General features: G+C 35.5%; 5 protein-coding genes across 8 annotated transcripts in view; 2 read left to right on the top strand and 3 right to left on the bottom strand.

Annotated features, from left to right (window-relative positions):
- Positions 1-7,837, bottom strand: part of Jupiter (microtubule-associated protein Jupiter) — an 88,138-nt gene extending 80,301 nt beyond the window's left edge. The window contains exon 1 of the mRNA XM_018458863.1: positions 7,705-7,837. Coding sequence (XP_018314365.1) covers positions 7,705-7,757 — 53 coding nt within the window. The 5' untranslated portion in view covers positions 7,758-7,837. The remainder of the gene's footprint in view (positions 1-7,704) is intronic.
- Positions 7,838-9,181: 1,344 nt separating this feature from the next.
- Positions 9,182-10,819, top strand: LOC108729667 (uncharacterized). Its single transcript, XM_018458855.1, has 3 exons — positions 9,182-9,652; positions 9,736-9,973; positions 10,053-10,819. Exons 1-3 carry the CDS (start codon positions 9,285-9,287, stop codon positions 10,761-10,763), a joined length of 1,317 nt encoding a protein of 438 aa, XP_018314357.1. The 5' UTR covers positions 9,182-9,284; the 3' UTR covers positions 10,764-10,819.
- Positions 10,820-11,057: 238 nt separating this feature from the next.
- LOC108729671 (uncharacterized) lies at positions 11,058-12,854 on the bottom strand. 2 transcript variants are annotated; one of them, XM_018458857.1, is made up of 6 exons: positions 12,745-12,854; positions 12,373-12,514; positions 12,166-12,252; positions 11,699-12,086; positions 11,564-11,622; positions 11,058-11,394 (listed from the first exon to the last, which is right to left on the bottom strand). In XM_018458857.1, the coding sequence occupies exons 1-6, from the start codon at positions 12,754-12,756 to the stop codon at positions 11,141-11,143; spliced, it is 942 nt and encodes a 313-aa protein (XP_018314359.1). In that variant the 5' UTR covers positions 12,757-12,854; the 3' UTR covers positions 11,058-11,140. The 2 variants fall into 2 exon arrangements, with proteins under 2 accessions (XP_018314359.1, XP_018314360.1); XM_018458858.1 differs by lacking the exon at positions 12,745-12,854 and adding an exon at positions 12,591-12,609.
- A 1,578-nt stretch (positions 12,855-14,432) lies between these two features.
- Positions 14,433-16,332, top strand: LOC108729672 (inhibitor of growth protein 1). Its single transcript, XM_018458860.1, has 3 exons — positions 14,433-14,679; positions 15,279-15,482; positions 15,567-16,332. The coding sequence occupies exons 1-3, from the start codon at positions 14,544-14,546 to the stop codon at positions 16,145-16,147; spliced, it is 921 nt and encodes a 306-aa protein (XP_018314362.1). The 5' UTR covers positions 14,433-14,543; the 3' UTR covers positions 16,148-16,332.
- Positions 16,333-16,946: 614 nt separating this feature from the next.
- Positions 16,947-21,763, bottom strand: Ubc6 (ubiquitin conjugating enzyme 6). 3 transcript variants are annotated; one of them, XM_018458876.1, is made up of 4 exons: positions 21,195-21,763; positions 20,157-20,237; positions 19,454-19,658; positions 16,947-17,777 (listed from the first exon to the last, which is right to left on the bottom strand). In XM_018458876.1, the coding sequence occupies exons 2-4, from the start codon at positions 20,180-20,182 to the stop codon at positions 17,622-17,624; spliced, it is 387 nt and encodes a 128-aa protein (XP_018314378.1). In that variant the 5' UTR covers positions 20,183-20,237; positions 21,195-21,763; the 3' UTR covers positions 16,947-17,621. The 3 variants fall into 3 exon arrangements, with proteins under 3 accessions (XP_018314378.1, XP_018314376.1, XP_018314377.1); XM_018458874.1 differs by having other exon boundaries at positions 20,918-21,754; XM_018458875.1 differs by lacking the exon at positions 16,947-17,777 and adding an exon at positions 17,784-18,542 and having other exon boundaries at positions 20,918-21,739.
- Positions 21,764-23,105: the final 1,342 nt, after the last annotated feature.

Here is a 23,105-nt window from a genome sequence, read left to right as displayed (position 1 = left end):
TCGGATGCAGGATGAATCCAGCAAATCGCCCGTTGCTGGTTGCGCACGATCGTGAAATACTGATGGTGGACCGGCAGCGAGGTGCGACTCGAGAGAAAGAGAAAAAGAACGAGAGAGAAGGGAAGAGAGGCGGCGCGGTGGTCTTCAAGTGCAACTACGCACAGATCGAATCTTAAGCCCTGCGGTTGCGGTATGAAATTTCGAATAAGATTCAGGGAATCCCCTCACCCAACGGGTGTTTCCCACTTGCATGGATTGTAGCGTATTGACTTGAATTAGCTTAAGTGGACAGCTCCAGTATGACAAATAGAAAGGATTTATGGTGCATAAAACTTTATATGCCATGATTCGAGTAGCTTAAAAACTTTTAAAGTTAATTTATTTTCGCGCGATGACATTTTTTTAAATACAGACGAAAGTTGGTTTATAAGCTCATCCCTCCTCATATATACGAATGTTTAGCAAAAAAGGAAAGAGAATTTTTTTTATAAAAAAAAAAAAGGAAAATTGTTGACACGAAGAATAAAGTTGCGTGCGAATAAACAGAGGCAGGTGTAGCGCAACGGATGCGACTTCGCAGGAGCCGGAGTGTGCGACTGGGTCTTAAGCCCTTACAGGTCAGCCAGCAAATAGCTGCTGAGGCTCTGCCCTTAGGCTCATCGTCAGTCACGGACACCAGGTAATTTTCTCCTGGGAATACACGCTAAAACCGGGCCAGCGACAGCGGTTATATTTATCTTTCCGACCGTGTCGCCGTGTGTTCTTGTTCTTCTTTTTCTGTGCAAAATCTCGCGGTTATTTAAAAATACATTTCAATCCACTTTCGGAGTGGTCAGTCTACTTCCTTAATGTTTGGCCGATTTGTAACCGCAAGTCTTTACTCTGCGATTTTGCTTCATCAAGTTTATATTATCAGTGATAAGAAATTAATATTTTTGTACGACGCAACTGCGATACAGTTTCTTTTTTTTTTTCCAAGCAGGAAAACAATGTGATAATTAAAGATGTATCTCCGCTTAAATCACTTCTGAATCTCATGCTTACGATGATGTGACACATTAAAAAATTAAAAAATGAATTAATAACCAAGCTCTAGCAAATTAAATCAAACTTTGAAATTTTTTAGTAAACATAATATTGAAAAGGATTCAAACGGTGATCGAAGCGTATATTACAGTTGTAACACTGAAATAAAAATTTTTATACACAAATTCATCCAGTGTCAGCTCTTATGGACAATTTTAAAGTTCGATTTACATTAAAAAATTATTAAGTAGTGTAAGTTATTTTAATTTGATTATTAATTTCATTATAGTGAACTCAATCGTGGATTGATGTATTGGTGTCGATCGAATCAGGGGGTCGATTGTGTATCTTGAAATGAGATGAAAATTATAAAAGTAAGCGAATTTACTGGAATATTTATAATTTCATTGGTCAACATCTGGTAAGTAATAATAAAATTAATACTATTCTCGCCTAAATTAATTATAATTACAACATACTATTTTTCATTACGCTAGTGGCATAAGAGATAAATACATCAGAAAATATTACGTTAATAAATTGTAAATATTGACGTAAAATTGTACAAAACGGACGAACAAACGCTTTTTATCAGCTGCAAACGAGTAGGCCGCTTACTCGCAAAATTCCACGAATTCGCGGACGTCGCACCACAAATTGTCGGCGTCATTTCCTCATCCATCCCCACGTATATGTACGTAACGCATGTACGTTAGAAGCCTTTCCTGCGCGCCGCGTGCAGCAGCGAGTTTGTCAGGAAATAAAGAGAGAAAGAAAGAGAAAGAAAAAGAGACACAGCAAGGAGAGAAAGAAAGATAACGAAGATGACCGGCTGAACGAAGGACACCGAACAAAGGGTAGGCAGAAACGTCGTGTACCTATGCAATTACGAGGCTTTGAGGCCCTAAATGTATACGCCTCTATGTGGCACGCTAGCAGCGATGAGTCACAAGCTTGGAGCTTGTATTACTTGCACGCGGCGACGACGTTCCGCGGATGCGTTCGATGCATTCGAACAAATTGCTTCAGAAAAAAAGCACATTGTCGAAGTCTAGAAACGAGGATTCTCAAAAGGAAAGACGCCTTACCGAGCTAATTATCTTAATCGATTAATTAAATTCTTTGTAAAAGTTTAGAATATTTATACATTAGCATTGTTATTATTATTGATTATCAACTTAATTGTGATATTACTATTCTAGCTTTAGTTTAGAACTCCGTTTCAAGATCGGCAATCAATCGATGTGCAGTTTGCCGAATGAGTAAAAACATATACACATAAAAAAAAATGTAGCTTTGACCGAATGTCTCTCTTCATTTTGTTTGTAAAATAACGTAATTTAATGACTAAACAACGAACCTTTTATTGATTAATTTTTCCATGATATTCTAGGTGATTAAATTTACGTTGAATATTAAAAAGCGGTGAGATTAAGGGAAACTACTAATTGTAAGAATTAAAATTGAACTCCAGAAACCGTCGAACCCTCCAACCACATTGTTAATTTAATATCACGTTTTTATTCGTTCAGTCATGTGTGACAGCGAGACTAGCCCTCGATACTGTGGGCGTCGTTCGCATTGGGCGTGTACCCATGGCGCCCATAATCTTTACCAGCGACAACAACACGCCATTACGTTCCCCTTTCATATACGTATCCGATACAAAATAATAAGCCACATGTTATCGCCCTAAAAAAAAAAAAAGAATTTGCGACATGTCGGGACGAAGTTCGTGTCTTGTCCAATCATCGTAGCAACGCGTAATTACGCAAACCAGGACGCGATAATATTGTGAGGGAAAACCTCGCGGAACGCGATATACCTCTGCGTGCACGAAACGGAAACCTAAATAAAATGAAATGAAGGGATGAAGAAATCTAAATGAAAATAAAGAGCAATGTGTCGGGACGCTGCATTTCTTTTAGTTAGACCGGTGTTACTTGCATCTAAATGTAATGATAACGCTCGTTTCCATCGGCTTTTACTGATACGCGCTAAGCGGTTATGCAAGCGTTCAGATGATCCTACACGGTTAATAATACTGATCGGTGATATTGAATCAGTAATACTGATAGTATGCATCAATATTTTTAGTATTTTTACAATCTTACACAATCAATGTTATTGACGATGTATTTCACTTTAATTTTACGTACATTACGTATATCTATTACATTGACATACTGTGATGTGGATCTTAATAAAACGATATTGATCGAGAATCAAAATCCAGATCACTGTCAGTATTCTACGTCAATTCATCAATATTAGCCACATACAATCAGTAATATTGTCAGTATTTGTTAATATTATTGATCGTGTAAAGTAATCTTTAAAGGGAGGTTCTACTTTGGAGGGTCAAAAAAATCGATAAACGCGTTTTTCTCGAATTCACGTTTTTCAAACTGGTGGGAAATGTACATCTTCAACCAATCATCTGATTGACATGAAGTTTTTTTCCTACGAAAAATAGATAAGGTACCTGAGCCGAATAAGGAACTAAATAAGGCCCACATATATCGTATATTTCATACAAGATATCTCAAATCACTCCGCACTCATTTAAAAAAACGAAGGAAGTGATTTTTTATCAAAAATTATGAAAATTTTGATGAGTAAATCAGGTACGCTCTATCGAATGGTGAGATTTTCAACTTCCGAATTTCGGAACGGAAATAGATTATTCAGATCTACACTAAATAAATAAAACAAAACTTTTGTATACCAAGCATTTTTTCGAAAAATGTTAATTATAACCGTTAAAAGACTTTTAAAATGAGTTTTAGCGGAAAAAAATGTTTTTGCGGCATATCTATTCTCGGCATAATCCGAAAATTGAAAATATCACCATTCGATAGAGCGTATTTGACTTATATCTATCAAAATTTTGGGGCTTTTGATAAAAATTATTTTCCTCGTTTTTAAATGGGTGCAGGCGCAGGCCATCCAAAACATCCTATGTATTATCAAAGCAGCGTTCGGAAATACACACCCGAGTGCCTCCAGGTATCAATTTATTCCTTGTTTAACATTCGATAAATAACAAGGATAGAATGATACTTGGAGGCACTCAGTGTGTATTTCCGAACGCAGCTCAAGTGGAATATCTCGTACGAACTGTATGATGTATGGCAATTCGGCGTAGTATCAACTTTGCCGTATCGCATTTGATGGAATGCTCGTTTAAGAGATATTACAGCATCCAGGCACATGTGCATTAATGTATGCGTTTGTACGAGCGAATACACAGTATCCTGTTAATTACGAGCATGCATAGACGATAACGCGATAAATTACCAGTGTTTTCTAGCGAAGCTCGTTTCTTTGCAAAATAATGACGAGATGTGTTTTACAACAAGAAGAACGAAAGAGAAAGAAACAGAAAGACTTTAATATCCGTTCTGATGATCTTGATCGACAATATATTGACATATGTTGTCAAGGTCATGAACCTCAGTGATCTTCAACAGATTTTAGTTGCTGATCGTCTTTAAAAGTTATTAATGAAAAAGTTTATTGCTTTATAGGGCGAAACGAAGTATATAATTGTACTGTTTCACACAGGTCTTCGACTTTCCACGTGAAACCAAATCCACCTCACCTCTCCTTCTACTTCGGGATTTAATTGTTAGTATTATAGCATATAGCAGAAATGAGATGTTATTTTTTTAAACTTTCCTTGTTAATAACTTTTAAACGAAGGATAATCACTAAGTAAAATCTGTTGGAGGTCACTCAGGGTCATGATCTTGACAACATATGTCAATGTCAAGATCATCGAAGATGAGTCCCCTGTTGTCGATATTTATCGACTTTACAAAATCCTGTGGGGAGTCTTTATCTCTTCTCTCTCTCTTTCTCGTTCGTTCTCTTTCATGTGAAACCGTAAGACTTCTTTAATACTCTCGCTAAACATGCTTAAATATACGATACTCATCTCATATGAAGGCATATACGCTCGCGCAAACCTAAGAAAAAATTTCATGGCTAATATATCTTCAACGCGTTCCGCTTCTAAATACAAGCAACAAGACAGTCTGTTTCGAAATGAGCAACCTTAATGCCAACGGATCCTCATACCAAATGTACACAGTGAGCTGATACTCCAAAAAGTGATCAAAAATTAAGATTAGAATATTGATGCAAGTTTTATAAAAAAGATACTAACAATGTAACAATACAGGACTATGAACCGAGCTGGGTTGTAGTGTTACAAAATTGCGATACTAATCATTATAAATTATGTGGGTGGTTCAAGTCAAACCGGGACTTTTATTCTCGTGAACATAAGAATAAAAGTCCCGGTTTGACTTGAACCACCCACGTATATATTCTTCGTTAAAAAAGTACAAACGTTTCGACCATTATCAAGTTATCTCCAGTATATAAAATCCTATTCAAAATTTAAAAACTCATCCTATAATGCAGTTAATATCAAATGAATAAAATTCTCGCAAATTTTGTGGGTGATATAATTAACATGTGAATCCATGTACGTTAATAAAGCCCATGACATATGCAAAATCGTAATGCAATAAAACGTAAGCAATAAGCGAACTGATCAATCATAGTACAGGTTATTGCCATACGTTTTTATTGTGTAACCAATCCATTTACTATTTACGTCTTACTACCTTACGTTTTTTTCTTGTGTTTTTGACTTAAGAGATTGATGTTCTTTTGTTCGAATTTTACAACCGCTCAATTTGTACCAACGTGCGCGATTATTATAAGTGTAAAAAACTAAAGGACAAACTGCTATCATTACAATGTATGTAAATACTTTAGTTTACATCACGTGCACTATAGATTTTTGGTAACAGCAGTAAATTTTGGAATACAGTTTCTGTAAACAGTTTAAAAAGCATTTGAAAAGTATTTATCAAACTATCTATAGGAAAAAATTTGAACCTCCTTACGAAGTGCAAAGGAACTGCTGTTAGCAATTTTGTCGAGAAACGACACTCGTCTCGCCCGTCCGCGAAGTTAAAAAATCGTTAAAAAATTGATAAAAGGCCGTCCCTCTGTTCTGATCGATATCGATCGATTGATTATGATCTCGTCTATTGGAAAAAATTCATTTGAACCTCCTTACGAAGTGCAAAGGAACTGCTGTTAGTAGTTTTGTCAAAAAGCCGCCCCATTCGAGTTATTAAATAATTATTTAAAATGTTGTAATAACGCAGTCTGCTTTATTCAACTCATACTTTATTTTTAGAGTTCGGTAAATAATTTTTTCAACGTTTTAAACGGTTCACGAGCACGAGAATAAAAATTTCCGTCGAGGGCCCGCACGCGCCGCCTATTCGGCCCTGATCGGCGACTGGCTGCGGCGGCCAGTTTCAGCGTCAAAAATGTTAATTTATAATAATTTTTATAACTAATTCTTATTTGACAAAATGATATTATCTTCGTTAAAATGTCATAGAACAAGAGATTGGTTTGAAGAATTAGATAGCAATAAGAAAAATGAGGAAAGATATATGAGATTATAATTCAAATACAATTAAGGAAAATACATATACTGCGGAAGTTGCGGGGAGAGAAAGAAAAAGAATACATGAGAAACAAGGAGAGATAAATTCAAGGATGTACGATAAGTGAGAAAAACAGAATTAAAAGTAAAAGGATGTAAGAAGAAAGAATAAAACGTCTAGAACTTTGCATATAAGAAATAGATAGCGAGCAATAAGTAGTAATAAAAAAAAAAAGAAAGTAAGGATAAGTAATTAGATTTAAAAGGTTGTAGTAGATAGAATAGAAATAAAAAATATTTTGTACTACGCGACATACAGGACGTGTTTGATATATTTTTATATAATCGAATAATTATAAGGGACGACGGATGTAAAGTAAATTATAACCGAATCCGTTTTTATAAATCGAAGTTAAATTATTCTGTTGCTTTCATTATTTTGCTCGTTCAACATTGATATTGACATTCATTTTATTGTAGTAATAAAATGCATTTACTAATTTATCTTTTGCATTCAAAAATCATATTGTAATCTCTCAATTCATTAAAGTTTCTTTATTAAATGATTATAAAAGTCTAATTACTCTACTAATAATCTTTGTTCTACCTTTTTAATACCAACAGGATTGGTAAAGACAAATGTTTTTTTTTTTTTTTTTTTAAAGAATAAAACATACTGTTTCTTCTTAAATATGTTTCTAATGCCTTAAATATGCTTTAAACAGTACTATAAAAAAAACATTTAAACCATATTAAAAACATCAACTAAGCATGTTTTAAACTGTTTAAAACACGTTTAAAACATGTTTTTTTACCAATCCTGGCACGCAATCTGTCGTTAATTTCGCGAACTTCTTCACGAGTTTATTAACGGAATATAAATCGTGATTAAAGATATAAAATAAAAATAAAAAGTGGTTTTTTAGTTGTATAAAATCGATTCTTGGCCGTGATAAAGCTCAAAATAAAGGCCATAAGAGTCTGTATTCATCATTAAGCGAACTCTTGTGGCGTGCGAATTGTTATTTAAAACAAAGCATACTGATGTACGGCGCTAATAAAAGTTGGCGAGCGAGACGTCGCGTCGCGCGTTCCGCTCACCGACGAGCTCGTTCCCTCGCAAACAACAACCGACGAGCGATGTATGAAGGGTAGTTTCGCCGGCTCGAGAGAAACCACGAATAATGACGGGTACTCACTTGCTAGATTTACGGCTCTCGGCGAGGCCTTGGTACGTGTTGGTCGACGTCATCTTGGAGGCGAGAACGAGTTTCTGCACAAAGGCCTGACAACGAAGATTCGTCGAGAATTTGCGGCACTACCGACCGAACTCTGCCAAACTCTGCCGGATCCCGGATGAGCCAAGCCAGGACTCTCCCCTCCCTTCAGCCGTTCGGAAATCAAATGCTGTCGCGACGCGCGATTGGACTGGACGCCCGCGCTGCGATCGCGAGTGACGTCATACCGCTAGTCAGTGCAGCGGCTAAATCGAGCATCCGGACGAAGGCCGCGTTCAACAAAGAAAATTAATTGCCGGATTTGCACCAACCTGGATTGGATTAATGGCGTTTTGTGCTCTTCTATTGGTAGAGCGTGTAACGTCAACTAATAGGAAAGATTAATCCAACCCAGGTTGGTGCCGGAAACGCTAGTAGCTAGCGCTTAGTGATTCTTTAATATGATTGGTTCTTGCCTTTAATTCTTCGCAAAATCTAAGCGTAGGAACAAATCGTATTAAAGAATCACTAAGCACTGATTAGTTTTCTCTGCTGAACGCAGCTAATGATAATACCTATAGATTTGTTGTTCGCGTTGTTTGAAATCTCCAAAAAGTCTTGCACTTAAAATAATTTAAGATAAAAATATATTCGGACGTTGAAAGAGAAAAATCGAGGATGCTGAGTGCAAAAAGTGCAAGCAACGCAAATAGATTGCTATTTACTATGCTTTGTCATATAAAACAAAACGATAAAGCTGGAAACACAATAGCCACAGGCATCGTACGACCCTCTGCAACCAATCAGAAAACAGGATTCCGATGAATTTTGCTTCGTATCATCGGAATCCTGTTTTCTGATTGAATGCAGAGCATCGTACGACGAAAATCGGATGCAGGGTGAATCCAGCATATCAAGCATCCATTTTCTCCAACGCGCTTGATAGAGGCTGTGTTCCAAAATTGACTGCCAGTACTGAAAATCTATAGTGCACGTAACGTAAACTGTAGCATTTTCTGTGCTGGCAGTAAATTTGGAATATAGCCAGAGTGTAAACGCGATGTCTCACCAGTGGACGTGTTATAGGCTGGGAAGGCATTAATTACGCGAACTGTAGTATGAGCGGAATCCATATGCTGGATTCACACTGCATCCGATTAGAAAACAGGATTCCGATGAATTTTGCTTCGTCGTAGCCATAGGCTGGGAAGGCATTAATTGCGCGAACTGTACAACCCGAACGTTTCCGAACGGCGTGAGCTCACCCGAGTACACTCGGATGAAGTTTCCGAACGCAGCCTAGGTGTAGTTTACAGTGGCAAGTATTATCTTCCACATTTTTGTTTTCATAAATTTGACGTTTTTACTCCCTATATCATATGTATACATGGAATAGTAAAATCAGAATTTATCTTTCTATTTAAAATTATTCTTTCTCCTTTTAATATGAAGGGAGGAAGATAAACTTTAAATTAGCTCAGCTAAAAAACCTATAATTTTTTCCAGATCACGCATCAAAAAGTGACGAGCATTAATGTAGTATACTTGTATTAATATTGAAAATGTTTACATATAAATATTATGCATGGCTAAATAAGTGTACGACAATCATTAACAAAAAAAAACTAGAAAATAAGCGAAAGAAAATACTTGCAATATTAGCAATTCGCGAATTACAAAAAGAAATAGAAAAAGATTGCCATGAAAAACTCTTTCGGATTGAACCAATATTTCAAAAACGCCGCACTCATGACTTTCATGACGCAATTTTTCCAGTCGTGTCATTACACGAAAGTCAATTTAGAAACTATTTTCGCATGACGGCAACGCAATTTGAAGAATTATTACTTTTAATTGCTCCTCAAATCACTAAACAACCGATGATTCAAGAGCCAATTTCTGTCGAAAAACGATTATCAATGACAATAAGGTTAGTCCCAAAATTATTTAATTATATTATTTGCTTTTGTTCTTAAATGTATTAATAAATTAATTACAATTTTTATTGCACAGATTTTTGGCATCTGGTGATTCTATGACTTCTATGTCTTATCAGTATCTCATTGGCTTGACAACTGTGAGTAACATTATTGAAGAAACATGTAATGCTATATGGAATACTCTTCAACAGCAAGTACTTCCATCTTCTTTAACAAAAGAAGATTGGTTAAATATTGGACATGATTTTGAAGAATTATGGAATTTCAAACATTGTGTCGGAGCAATTGATGTAAAACATATTTTGATACAGGTATAATATTATGTATTGCATTGTTAATACGAGTTAAATATTATAAATATAAAAACTAAATAGCTATTTATTTTTTCAGTGTCCTAATGATTCGGATTCATCATGTTTCAATTACAAAAATAATCACAGCATTGTTTTGCTTGGAATATGTAATGCAAAGTACATTTTTACATTTGTGGACATTGGAGCTTACGGTCAACGCAGTGACGGTGGCATCTTTACACATTCCGTGATTGGACAATCTTTTCATAATAAACAAATGAATTTACCAGAACCAGAACCTATTACATCGGATGGACAATCTTTACCCTACGTGCTTGTGGGAGATGAAGCGTTTCAATTATCAGATTACTTACTTCGACCTTATCCAGGAAGAGAAAATCTAACTCAAGATAAAATAATTTTTAATTATCGTCTTAGTCGTGCTAGAAGGACAATTGAAAATACTTTTGGCGTTTTAGTGAATATATGGAAAATTTTAAGGCAACCAATCATTTGTGATGTTAAAAAAACAATGAGAATAGTTCAAGCAATAATATGTCTTCACAATTGGCTTCGCTTACAAGATGTTGAGGAAAATCAATACGTACCTTCATCAATGATCGATCAAGATGGTCCAAATGGTTTCATTCCTGGTTCTTGGAGAAAACACACTGAAGCAAGTGCACTTCGTGACATAACTAAATGTGGTACTAATAACAGTAGTCGTCAAGCTAAACGAATTCGAGAAGAATTTTGTCAATATTTTAACAATGAGGGAGCTGTACCATGGCAATTTGATTACTGTTAATATTTATAAACTTTAATTTACAAACTTTATAAATTTAAGGTATTTAATAATATCAATAAAACTATCAACCGAGGAATTTGGCAAAACTTTTTCATTCATAGACTTTATGTGAACATAATCTTCCGACTGAAGTTTTGACATTGTAATCACTGAAGAAGGCTTTGTAAGCCAAAACTTTGTATTTCAATTACTTTGTATTATAAACGAATGTTTGTATTTCGAATTTTACACTGAATTTTTTGTTTTATCTTAATTTATCTTATTTTAATTTATTACGATATTTAAAGTCGTCTATTTATAAGCTCGAAATAAGCCATGAGTCTGTTTAATTTGTCCAGCAATTATACGAGTCTTTTTACTCTAATAATAAATAAAAATTACGGCTGTCTTACCAAAACATCGTACATTATATCTAAAAATTTTTTCATTATTTCTCGCCGTTTACGTAACGGCAATTCTCGCAGCTGGCATCCTAACATTGACAAAAAAGCTTCGATTTCATCTGGAACTGGAATAGGCGGAAGATTAATAGATATGTCGTTATTGTCGCACAATGCGTTTGCAATTTTGTCTATTGCGCTGACAGACTTCTCCAAATTACTCTTCTGTTTTTTACTGTTGGGCCCATTATCTAAAAAGAGTAAATATTATAATCAATAAGTCACATTAATGTGTTCTAATATTCACTAATAGTAAGAAAATTGAGTTTTATGTTCTTTTATATTTATAGTTTAATATAATATTTAATATAATATTTGTACAATATTAAAGAATACATTTTATGTTCAATCAATACATACTTGATTCAATGTTTTCACCATTATCTTCAAAATCATCTATATCAATATTACTCACGGTGCTGTAAATATTAAAATTATCATAGATTATATCAAATATAATATTTTTGACATTTATATAAAATATATAATTCTTACGTTTTCAACAAGCAAGAATCCCGTAAAAATTCCATTGAATCGTAATGAAGCCATTTCTTTCCATTTTTTCGAGCAGATCCACTGGCGCTAGTTTCTAATCTAATTATTCGTCGGTATGTATCATGTAAGCTTTTAAATTTTGTTTTAGCTTCATTGGCTGTCATTTTCCCATTTAAAACATTTGCTACTTCTTCCCATAAATTTCTTGTAATTTTTATGTTACGTTGTGATAATGGAAGTTTATAATTCCAAAGAGGTTCTCGTAAGTGGACCGCTAAAATGAGAGATTTTTCATCATCATGATTAAGTTTTGTTTTTAAGCCTTCATCTGAATTTCTTCGTTTCTCACAAGAATTTTGCTCAGATAAGTCTATCGTCGTAACCAAATCTAAATATAAAATTTAAATACATTAGAAACAATAAAAAAAGTTTTCACAATATTTTAGTACAATTATCAAGTTTATTACCTGTATTTTTCTTGTATGATTGCCTTGTTACTATTTGTTTTTTATTTATGTTTGACACTTTGTTTTTTACTGCGGTCACTCCATCATCTGCAAAATATTAAATAATAATATGTATTAAATTAAATAATAAATATAAATAAATATTAAATAATAAATATAATAAAACGTCTAGCTCTTAATATATAACAGTTATAGGAGCTAATTTACCTAATAAAGGATAAAAATATAATGTATCAGGTTCAGTGATGTATTGTGTATAGCCTTTTAAACAAGCATGCTTCCCGATATCTGCTTGCTCGCAGATCATTTCACATAACCCGCATGTTTGTACGAGATTGAGGGATTCATCCTGAAAAATACAATCAATTTGATACTACAAATATTTCTAAAATACTTTGTTAGTATTGTTATTGTATATTTGTTACCCCTAACTTTCAAATTTTAACTAATTATAATCTTTCAGTAGTTGTAAAATTGAAAGGTTATAATATATGTATATTTAAGATATATTATTTGGTTTGTACGATACTATTGAAGATCGCAAAATATAGAAGATGTAAAAATTAATATTTTACGTACGTCAGAGTCCATTTTTTATTTTGAATCAAGATGATTAACAAAGACCCAGTGACGACGCTGACTGTTAAGACAAACTCAACTTCACTTCTTTGACGCTAGTACACAGATGTCTATAGTCTGTAGGTGCCATTAAAATGCAAGCGTCGAGACATGGTGGAAAGAAACAAGGGTGAGGGTGAGCTATTGCGCATAATGGCGGTAAAGAGTGGGGGACATTAGAGATCCTAGGTTTGTCGCGTTGCAAGCTCCAACATGCTCCAACATGCTCCTATCATAGCCCCTAGTTCATAAACTGGTTCTACATTAATGCTGGATTCACACTGCATCCGATTTTCGTCGTACGACGAAAATCGGATGCAGTGTGAATCCAGCATAATCGCATCGCAGCGTCGCAAGCGTTGCGGTCCAATCAACGTCAAGCTAGCTCGACTCTGATTGGACTGCAACGCTTGCGACGCTGCGATCAATGTAGAACCAGCTCTACTCACTCTATCAAGCGCGTTGGAGTGAGTAAGAGCTATAGTAGGAGCATGTTGGAACATGTTGGAACATGCAACGCGACAAACCTCCTATGGTGGCTTACTTAGTTTGCACGTCGTACATTCCTAGGCACGGAGAGTCGTGATTGGCAGGGACGGTCGGCATGCACATGCTGCCACAGGGGGTTAGAAGCATTACAGGAAAAAAGTCGGGATGACCGCTCTTAGGTTACTCTCTGCTTTTACATTAGAAATTTAAAAATTTTTGCAATTTTTTTTGGACATATGATAGGTCCACAAAATGAAAAAATTTCCCGTTTTTTTTAACTCGTAGTTTTCTATATGTAAAAATTATAAAACTCTCATAAATTAAAAAAATATAGTAATCATTCGAAAATAAAGATTTCAAGCTTTAAAATCCTTTTTTTAAATTTAAATTACGTTCATTTTTAATAAAATTGCCGGTGTTTGAACTTTGAATAATAAATTGGGCACGAATTTTTGTACTCACCCTATACCTATATATTTTTCATCTTAAGGATTGGATAAAATATAAGAAAGCGTATTGTGTGTTCCTGGATGCTAATCCGGAACGAAAGTTCTGTCTCATAGATTTCCAAAAAATGTCAGACAACGTATGCAGTAATTTGAAAAACTGCATATGAACGTAATAAGTGAACCCGAAATCCACAAGTTACGGATATGTCATAAACATTTTTTTTAAAGCGACTATAGCCGTTCTCTAAAATTTTGAATATTAAAAAATACTGCAACCCCGTTTATAAATATGACAGAAGATAATACGCAAAACTGCACGACAGTTTATAACAGAATGATGTAAGTTTATAAATAAGATACTTTGTATTCAAATACAGCAACAAAATTATTCTAATTTTACGATGTATAACGAAGTCAAAAAAATTTCATTAAGATATAGAAAAAAGAAATTAACATGTAAATAATACTTTTAATACATATATTAAATAAATTATGAATTTTTCAAACAGTCGAGTTGCACTTTATTTCTCTCATTTTAAATGTTTCTTATATTTTCTTCTTGTTGCAGTAGACACATATTTAAATGATATGGCGGGTTAACGCCATATTGACTTTTAGTTCCTCCTTTTCGTCGGACTCACATCAGATGGCACTACAAACTAAAGATGGCCGGCGGCGAGTGAGGGGAAAGAAGTGCGGGGCGAGGGGGAGGGGGAGGGTCAATTTCAATACATGGGAGTTTGAGGGCCCGGCTGTTACTTTGGTTTGTTGTGCATCGCTGAAAAGGTCCGAAGGAAAAAGGAAGGGAACGGCGGCGCGGCGATGTTAAATCAGGCAGTGGTCGAAGCACTTTATTCGGCGACTTATATCGAAAACTATTTGGATTGCGTGGAAAATCTGCCGAATGACTTGCAGAGGCACGTCTCCCGACTACGAGAGCTGGATGCCACTTGTCAAAGTAAGTTCGATCAAATTTTGAAAGTTCTTTTGAAGCACAATCTTGGAGTTCAACAATACTCGTTTCTTGCAATTTTCTAATAGATTTTCCACGTTGCTTTTTTTCAATAGACATATACTGGATTGCAAATTTACAATTTGCAGTGATCTCTGATAGTTTTATACAATATTAGTATGATTTATAAATATAACATTCTTTAAACAACACGACAAAAGTTGTTCGAAATAATTCAAATTTCCTTGGACTGTTTCTTGAACTTTTGTGTTATTCAAATTTAGAAAAATAATATCAGCAACAGTATTGAAATCTGTGAGGAGACCTTTCAATTGTGAGAAATAAAAAGATTGTATTGCATTTTATTTGGGATTTTGATCACATTTTTAACATTGGTCGCGTTCAGCAGACTCAAATGTTGTAGAGTGGATCCATGAGCGCTCGCTGCTATTATTTTTTTAGATCATCCAATAGCAGCGAGAGCTCACTTATCCGCTCCGCAACAGTTGAGTCTGCTGAACGCGACCATTGTTTCTTGAGATCATTATTATAACTCTATAGCGTAGTTGATATAATTGTTACCATATCTTGATTTTATTTTACAGCATATCTGCAGGAAGTGGATCAGCAACAAGAGGTATTACGAAATGACACAGATCCTATAGTGAAAAGAAGGGCATTGATGAAAGTACAACAAGCTCTGATTGCAGCACAGGAAATAGGAGACGAGAAATTACAGATTGTTCAGCAAGTACAAGATCTCATCGAGAATAAATCTAGGCAGTTAGAAGTAGATTATCGAAATTTAGGTATGATATTTTGCAAATTTCTGACGTTAATAAATTGATATAAAGATTAATTCTAGACATCAATATCAATTTCTTATCTTATAGACTTTGGAAAGGAACAAGAAAGCTCAGAATCAGTCCGCGAATCAAATATAAACAACAATTCGAATAATGCAAGCCATGCAAACAACTCGGAACGTCAGCCAAAACGTGCGAGAAGAACAAGAACTGAAACCTTGATAGAATCAGCTCATTCTATGGACATGATGGCTGGAATGACAGAAACAAGGTCTTCGACATTATCCAATACAACCAATGGAAATCAGAAAAAGACAGCAGCGGCGGCTACTGGTAAAAAGAAGAAGCGAAAATCTCGGCAAGGCAACCAACAAAACCAGCATCGTGAGGATACTCCGCCGCCACCAGAGGATGATCTCGCTATAGATCCTGATGAGCCGACTTACTGCCTGTGCGATCAGATATCGTACGGCGAGATGATCCTTTGTGACAACGATCTATGTCCCATCGAATGGTTTCATTTTTCCTGCGTTTCTTTAACGACGAAACCTAAGGGTAAATGGTTTTGTCCCAAGTGTCGCGGTGATAGACCTAACGTCATGAAACCCAAGGCGCAATTCCTTAAAGAACTAGAAAGATATAATAAAGAAAAAGAGGAGAAGTCATAGCAAGAACATGGTGATGAAAGACAAAATTTCACAAAATTTAATTGGCCTCTTAATTGAATTTTTTGTAAGATAGTTTTTAATTTCGACTGTAGATGTGAATTTGAATTGTAATCTATCAAAATCTTCGTTATATCTTCTGTTTTCTTCGTGAAATTATAACTTTCTTAATTGTAGAATTATGATCAGAGGACATATTTTTTGTTTAAATGAATAAATATATATATATATTTATTATATATATATATATACTTATATATATTATATATAATATATAATATATATATATTTATAATTTTCATAAAAAAATGAATAAGTATCTATATATATATTTACAATTGTACACACACCCATACACACGTGTATATATATAAATGAGTCACAGAAAGTCTATGTTCAAATACATTTTCTTCGTTGATATCAATTTATAAAATACTCATTTATTAGATTATTAGGATGCGTATAAAAAAACCAAGTAATATCTTTACGGAAGAAATAGTCCAAAAAATACACAAACTGTATATACAATATGAAATTATAAAATATGTAATGAAAAATAAATATGTAAAAATAACTACAAAATAACAGGAGATTGAAATAAACATTTCACAAAAATATAGTAGAGGAGATGGAATCCATTATAATAGTAATGTAATTTTATACAGCTCCAGTTTCTTTTGTTAAAATTCGTTATTTCTGTAAAAATTGTATACGTATACATATTTTTTTCTTATATTAAATCAATATATGTATTAACACAACGGAAAAACAGTAAAGAATTTATAAACATTTTTTTTCTTGCAAAATTTATTAATTCGATACTATTCAATATATGACATTCATTTACAGTCTAATACAAGCGTGACTTTCTAATGGTAAATACCAAGTCGAAAACGAGAAATAATCACACTATTTTCTTATATTTTGCGCCATTACATGGTGAAAGTAGACTTTCCAGAAGCGACTTACAAACTTTCATATTCTTTAGCATAATTGCATTTTCCTCAAGCTCGTCTATACTTGTAAAATAGTAAGTCGATTTGCCTGCAAGATTAACGTATGGCGAAACATTGTACGGATATTATTTTTGTATCTTTTGCGCGAGGGGTACCTAACGGCTAGTTATAAGAGCAAGACAATACATATTGTATGTACGTACTTATAAGTAAAAGATCACATACGTTTATAGTGCAACTTCACGTCGTTCCGGTTTCCTACTTTTTTAAATTTCTTTTTAAATATTTTTTTGCAACAGTGAGAGTCGTGCGAATTCCTTTCATCATGTTTTTCTACAGAGACTGTGAATCAACACGGAATGTTCGCCGCGAGGTATTGAAGGATATTACGTATACAGCTCCAATGAAACACGTCGACCGAATTGCCATTTATGTATAATACAGGGACAACTTTTTTATTTTTGGACAAAGAAGCTGCGACAGAGATCTCTTACACATCGTGAAAAGCGGCATACTTAATGTCAGCGAGGATCCTCCGTGTGACTCTCTTGGAAATTCAGCCAAGACTGTTCAACTACGGTGGCCACTCGCTTCTCGTACTCTCGCTTGTTCTCTTGGTACAATTGCGCCGCTAAAGAGTTGGCTGGCGAATTGGGATTCGGTTCGTCCAAAAGCGACTGTAACACAAATCGTTGACGAATTCCCTCAGCATATTCAGATACACTTTTATATTTTCGTCAGAGAAAGAAATCGAATACATAAGCACATACAGAACTGAAACATTTTCAGGTTGTGGAAAAGAGTATATACAGGGTGCATTTTAAAAAGCGTCCACTAATCTCAATATATTATAGCTTTTTAACATACACCCTGTACATGTATGTGTGGTATGAAAATACTAGAATTTAAAGTACAATTCTGCGGCGCCGAAAAAAAAAGACACTCCTTTCGCACAGAAAAGAAAAAAGGAAATGAAGAAAACAAAAAAGAGCCAAGTATTTTTTTATACTCTAACATTTAATATAGTAACTAATTTCGTGTATCATCAGATATTCGAAATAAATAAATACGCAATTTTATAATAATTTATTATTCAACATCGTAAAAATTCCGTCTAACGTTGCACATTCGGTTCGTGGTATAGTTCGATAGAGCTTTCAGGAAGAAACATGCTAGGTATGTTTCCCTTTTTCTCTCTTTCGTTTTTCTTTTTAACGTTAGCTTCTTGGTAAGGCTGCACGTTCTTCTCCCCTGTATCTGATGGCTGTTGGTGGCTGACTGATGCCGCGATAGCAGCATCGCTTTAACGCCTGCGACTAATCCACAAAACTCTGCTCCACGCAAGCCTTCACTCGTTTCTCGTACTCGCGTCGATTCTCTTTGTACAGTTGCGCTGCCATTGAGTTGGCAGGTGAATTCGGGTTCGGGTCACTTAACAGCGACTGCAATCACATAAGTCGTACTTCATTACACTTTGAAATATAGTTTGTTATTTTTCAGTTATCTTTTTGACAATGTGCATGGCCGCAATCGGAAATAAACGCGAGGGAAAGGACGATCTATGTGCCTTTTGCCTTTCTTTTCTCCTTCTCTTCCTTTCAATCTTTAATCGGAAAAAATTAAAGGTGATGCATATCGACAGATAATCAAAAATAGTACATAGATAGATATAGATATATGCAAGTATTATGCAAATCATCATGTGATTAGACTTTGCTGAATTGCAACCGCTGTTAAGACAAAACGAACGAATCCTTCAGATATTTTTAATGCAACAGAGATCTCTTGAAAATGACATTTCAATGAGAAACATATAAGCGATTTTTTTAAGAGAAAATAAGACAACATAATGAACGATACAGATCCTAAAACGTAAAAATAAAAAAAAAAGAAAAACACTATGAAAAATCCAGAAAGGATCTTTGTTATCTCTAAAATATTCGTATTTTATTAAGGACGTTTATTAATTGCCGTGCAAAATACTTTTGGCTTCCGCAAGACTTACGAATAATATCATATATATATTAGAATGCAATATTTTTACTATTTCTAAATATATATTGTGACATGATTATAACATAAGTTGTAATTGTGCCTCATGCCTGATATTCAAATAATCCTTTTTTATTATTTAATTCCGCAATGTAAATAACAATGTTTAATAACAATATAATAAGAAATATATATTAAGAGATATACACTAAATTATAAAAAGCATTGTATGTTATACATAGATATTATGCTCATAAAACATTAATTTATTAAAGCCCATAATTCAGTCCTCAGCTATTTGAAACGCCAGAAAAAGTCAAAATATATTTTGTAATTAAAAAAAAGGAAGAAAAGATTGTACCTGTATAGATGTCAAGATGGCTGAGACGTCATAAGTAGGACTCCAACGATTTTGTAGTATGTCCAAACATATTCCACCGTCTGCGTATACATTAGGATGGAACATTTTACTAACAAATCTCACTGTTGGTGGTTTGTTTGGATATTCTTCTGTAAATTCTATTGTAAGTTTAAATGTGCCATCTTCAAATGGAGTATCATGTGGTCTAAAACATATGTAAATATCCTTGGATGAGCAACTTCCATATACTTTAAATATTTAATCTTATTTTATCTATTTGGAACATAAAGTAAAATTTTATTGTTAGTCACTTTACAAGTATACTTTATAGATGTACTCTATGTTAGATTTTTTGAAACAATAGTAAAAATCAACTGAGAAAGCGGGTTTTGATGTTAAATAACATTTTTTTTGTTTGAATTTTCAGTTCAAGTAAATTCTATTAAACCAACACAAATATATATATATATTTTTTATATATTTGTGTTGGTTTAATAGAATTTACTTATTTAACACCAAAACCCACTTTCTCAATTGATTTTTACTATTGTTTCAAAAAATCTAACATAGAGTACATCTATAAAGTATACTTGTAAAGTGACTAACAATAAAATTTTACTTTATGTTCCAAATATATTTGGCCAAAGATATTTCTTTGAAACATTAAGAAAGAATGACTGTAATAAAAATCACGTTTTCTTACCCAAATATAACTGCATTCCATATCATAATATTATTGTCTGTCGGAGCGCCTGACACTCCAGTTGGAGGATCTTCCTGTAATCTTTGCAGAAATAATAATTTTTAGAACCCTTATATACCATAAATAATGGTATATAAAATTTTATTCTCTAGATTTTGTTGTCGATACATTATTCACAAATACAATGCCATTGATCGTTATAAAACTCATGATAAAACTAATCTTTGTAAAATTCGATAAATTATACACAAAGAAAAAAAAAAAAATTACAATCCACTGCTACTGATATTAGTTTTATACAAGCATTATATGGAATTTATCAGAAATGTCATGTCTAATTATATAAAAAAAAAACGAGGAATCGCTACTCAAGTGACATCCATCATGAAAGATTCACTGGGCCTGTTTCTAGCAAACGGCTGAAAATCTATCGGGGCTCGCGATAATGCATGGACACCATCAATAGGATGGAGAACGATTTGTTTTAAAGGGCCAGAAAGGGGAAGGAAAGGAAGGGTGGAGAGAGGCAGGAGGGCGAATGCGAGGGACGCGTCACGCGGGGACACATTTCTAATAATAAACGCGGCTGACGTTCGCGCGGAAGGTGCGAGATCGTCGATCGCGCAGAGTCGGGTCGAATCGGGCGCACCAGGAGCTGCTGCACTTACAATGGCGTCATGCCGATCGAACAGACGTACAGGGGTGAGGGAGAGGGAGAGTCGGACGGAAGGACGAAAAGGCGGACAATAAACGCCAAGTACCTCTTGAAATCCCTCATCAATCGCCTCCTCGCAGGGGTGGACATCCCTTACGAATGGGCTTTCCGTTAACTTGTGCGAACGATGATGACTGATCACGCTCGCGCTCTTTCTCTCTCTCTTTCTCTCTCTCTCTTTCTCACTCTTGTCCTCTGCGACAAGTCTAGATGCGTATATTACGCGTGTGACTGCAGATGACAATGCCGAAAACAACGGTGATGGTAAGGATGACGACGCCGATGACGACGACAACGACGACGACCTCCTTCCTTTACCGCACCTTGTGCGCGTAGTCTGTCTGCGCGACAAGAAGCACCGAAAGAAATCACGACACCCACACGCGCGTTCGTACGCGTACCAGATTTACGTAGCACTGTATACTCTCTCTCTCACCGCGCGGACGATACGGGGATTATTTCTTACGAGATCCCGGATTTGCGACGTTTGCGACCGAGCGAGCGAGCGAAAATGAGTGCGAGAGAAACGGAGAAGGTAGAGAGACCGTGGTAGAGGGAGAAGAGTCAAGAAGGAGAGTGAGCGAGAGGCCGTTGTTTGTCTCGTCCTTTGCTTTTTGTTATTTCCCGTGAAGGCCGTCCTCTTTTTTCACGCGATACCGTTATAGGGACGCACGCGGCACGAATGCGATCCCACTCTGAGTATCCGCGACAAAGACGGCGATGACAACGACGATGATCCTCGATGATCACTCGTCGAGCTTGCGTCAGCTGGACAACGAACAGTAGTACAATACGGTAGGGATACGAACGAAATGAACTACTTCGAATCATGCACGAGATGACGTCATCGAGGCACTACGAGCGCGAGGTCCGTATACAGTTCATAGCAAATCGGTCAGCCGTTCCTTCGGAAATAATAGATACGCGACGAGAACCTTGATTGTTACCGGTTGTTTTTTTTTACGATAAATCGATGGTATAAGAATATAAGGTATTCCATTCCCAAGGATGCGCAGTCGTCTTGAACGTGGCGGCTGCTCTTTGACCAATCAGAACGTAGCCCCAAATTGTAAAAAGGAATCTGATTGGCTGCATTCAGCAGAATACAACGGTTGTGTTAGGCCGGAATCAGACTACGCATTGAAGATTGAGGTTGAAGATTGAAGATTGAAATTTGACCAATAAGGACAAAGAAATTTTAGCTCCTTTCGTTTCGATTGGTCAAATCTGAATTTTTCAATCTTCAACCTCAATCTTCAACGCGTAGTCTGATTCCGGCCTAACCGTTTTACGATTGGGCGCGTTCAACAGACTCAACTGTTGCGAAGCGGATGAAGCGGATCCGTGAATGCTCGCTGCCATTGGATGATCTAAAAGAATACACCAATAGCAGAGCGAGCGTTCACGGATCCGCTTCGCGACAGTTAAGTCTGCTGAACGCGACCAATGGGTGCATCCAGAAGCACGACCGCTCATTGAGCGCTCAGGGAGCGCTCTTGTATCTGTTTGGTCCATATTTTTAGCTCTAAGGACACATTCACACCTTGACGGAAAAGCAGCAGCCAATCAGAACTCGCGCTGGTATTCGACAATTTCGGCTTTTTGTATTACTTACTATCAGAGCGAGTTGTAATTGGCCACTGCTTTTCCGCTTTCTGCTTTTTCGTCAAGGTGTGAACGCGTCTTAATGGAATATGCCAATCAGATACAAGAGCTCACCGAGCACTCAATGGGTGCATTCAGAACTACAATCGCTTATTAATAATGAATTTCTTTTTATGCGTATAGAAATTCAATTTCGATAATCTTGTATTTAATGTATTTATATATGCAAACGAACAGTAATGTATCCCAATAATTCTGATTGGTTGATCCCCACTCTATTACTTTTCCGAACTTCGATTTTCCGAAATCTGACTGTCATGGGATAGCACCCTAAAGCTGGTTTTACACAAGCATTACGGTCCAATCAACATCAATCTAGCTCGACTCTGATTGGACTATAACGTTTGCAACGCTGCGATGCGACTAATGTAGAACCAGTCATGGTGGAATTAGGAAGGTGGAATTACCAAGGTGATGGATGCGCAGTAGATTGAAAGTAGTGGGGAGGTCTATCAGCCAATCAAATTTTGAGCTAATTTGCAGAGATGCACATGATTCGTTGACGCTGCAAAAAATCTCAATTTTTGATTGGTCGAATCTCAGATCATGTGACGGGTCCTCCGCCATTA

This window comes from Mycetomoellerius zeteki, unplaced genomic scaffold, assembly GCF_001594055.1.
Source record: "Mycetomoellerius zeteki isolate Tzet28-1 unplaced genomic scaffold, Tzet1.0 scaffold79, whole genome shotgun sequence".
NCBI classification, from domain to species: Eukaryota; Metazoa; Arthropoda; class Insecta; order Hymenoptera; family Formicidae; genus Mycetomoellerius; species Mycetomoellerius zeteki.
Note: the sequence above shows the minus strand (reverse complement) of the source record. Positions and strands in the feature narration are given on the sequence as shown.

Coding starts and splice junctions, on each gene's coding strand:
- LOC108729667 (XM_018458855.1), top strand. CDS start 9,285: ATGTTTACATATAAATATTATGCATGGCTAAATAAGTGTACGACAATC. Junction 9,653..9,735: donor CGATTATCAATGACAATAAG/GTTAGTCCCAAA, acceptor TTTATTGCACAG/ATTTTTGGCATCTGGTGATT. Junction 9,974..10,052: donor TAAAACATATTTTGATACAG/GTATAATATTAT, acceptor TTATTTTTTCAG/TGTCCTAATGATTCGGATTC.
- LOC108729671 (XM_018458857.1), bottom strand. Junction 12,087..12,165: donor ATCATACAAGAAAAATACAG/GTAATAAACTTG, acceptor TTTTATATTTAG/ATTTGGTTACGACGATAGAC. Junction 11,623..11,698: donor GATTCTTGCTTGTTGAAAAC/GTAAGAATTATA, acceptor TAATATTTACAG/CACCGTGAGTAATATTGATA.
- LOC108729672 (XM_018458860.1), top strand. CDS start 14,544: ATGTTAAATCAGGCAGTGGTCGAAGCACTTTATTCGGCGACTTATATC. Junction 14,680..15,278: donor GCTGGATGCCACTTGTCAAA/GTAAGTTCGATC, acceptor TTTATTTTACAG/CATATCTGCAGGAAGTGGAT. Junction 15,483..15,566: donor AGTAGATTATCGAAATTTAG/GTATGATATTTT, acceptor CTTATCTTATAG/ACTTTGGAAAGGAACAAGAA.
- Ubc6 (XM_018458874.1), bottom strand. CDS start 20,961: ATGTCCACCCCTGCGAGGAGGCGATTGATGAGGGATTTCAAGAG. Junction 20,238..20,917: donor TTGATGAGGGATTTCAAGAG/GTACTTGGCGTT, acceptor ATTTCTGCAAAG/ATTACAGGAAGATCCTCCAA. Junction 19,659..20,156: donor TGGAATGCAGTTATATTTGG/GTAAGAAAACGT, acceptor CATATGTTTTAG/ACCACATGATACTCCATTTG.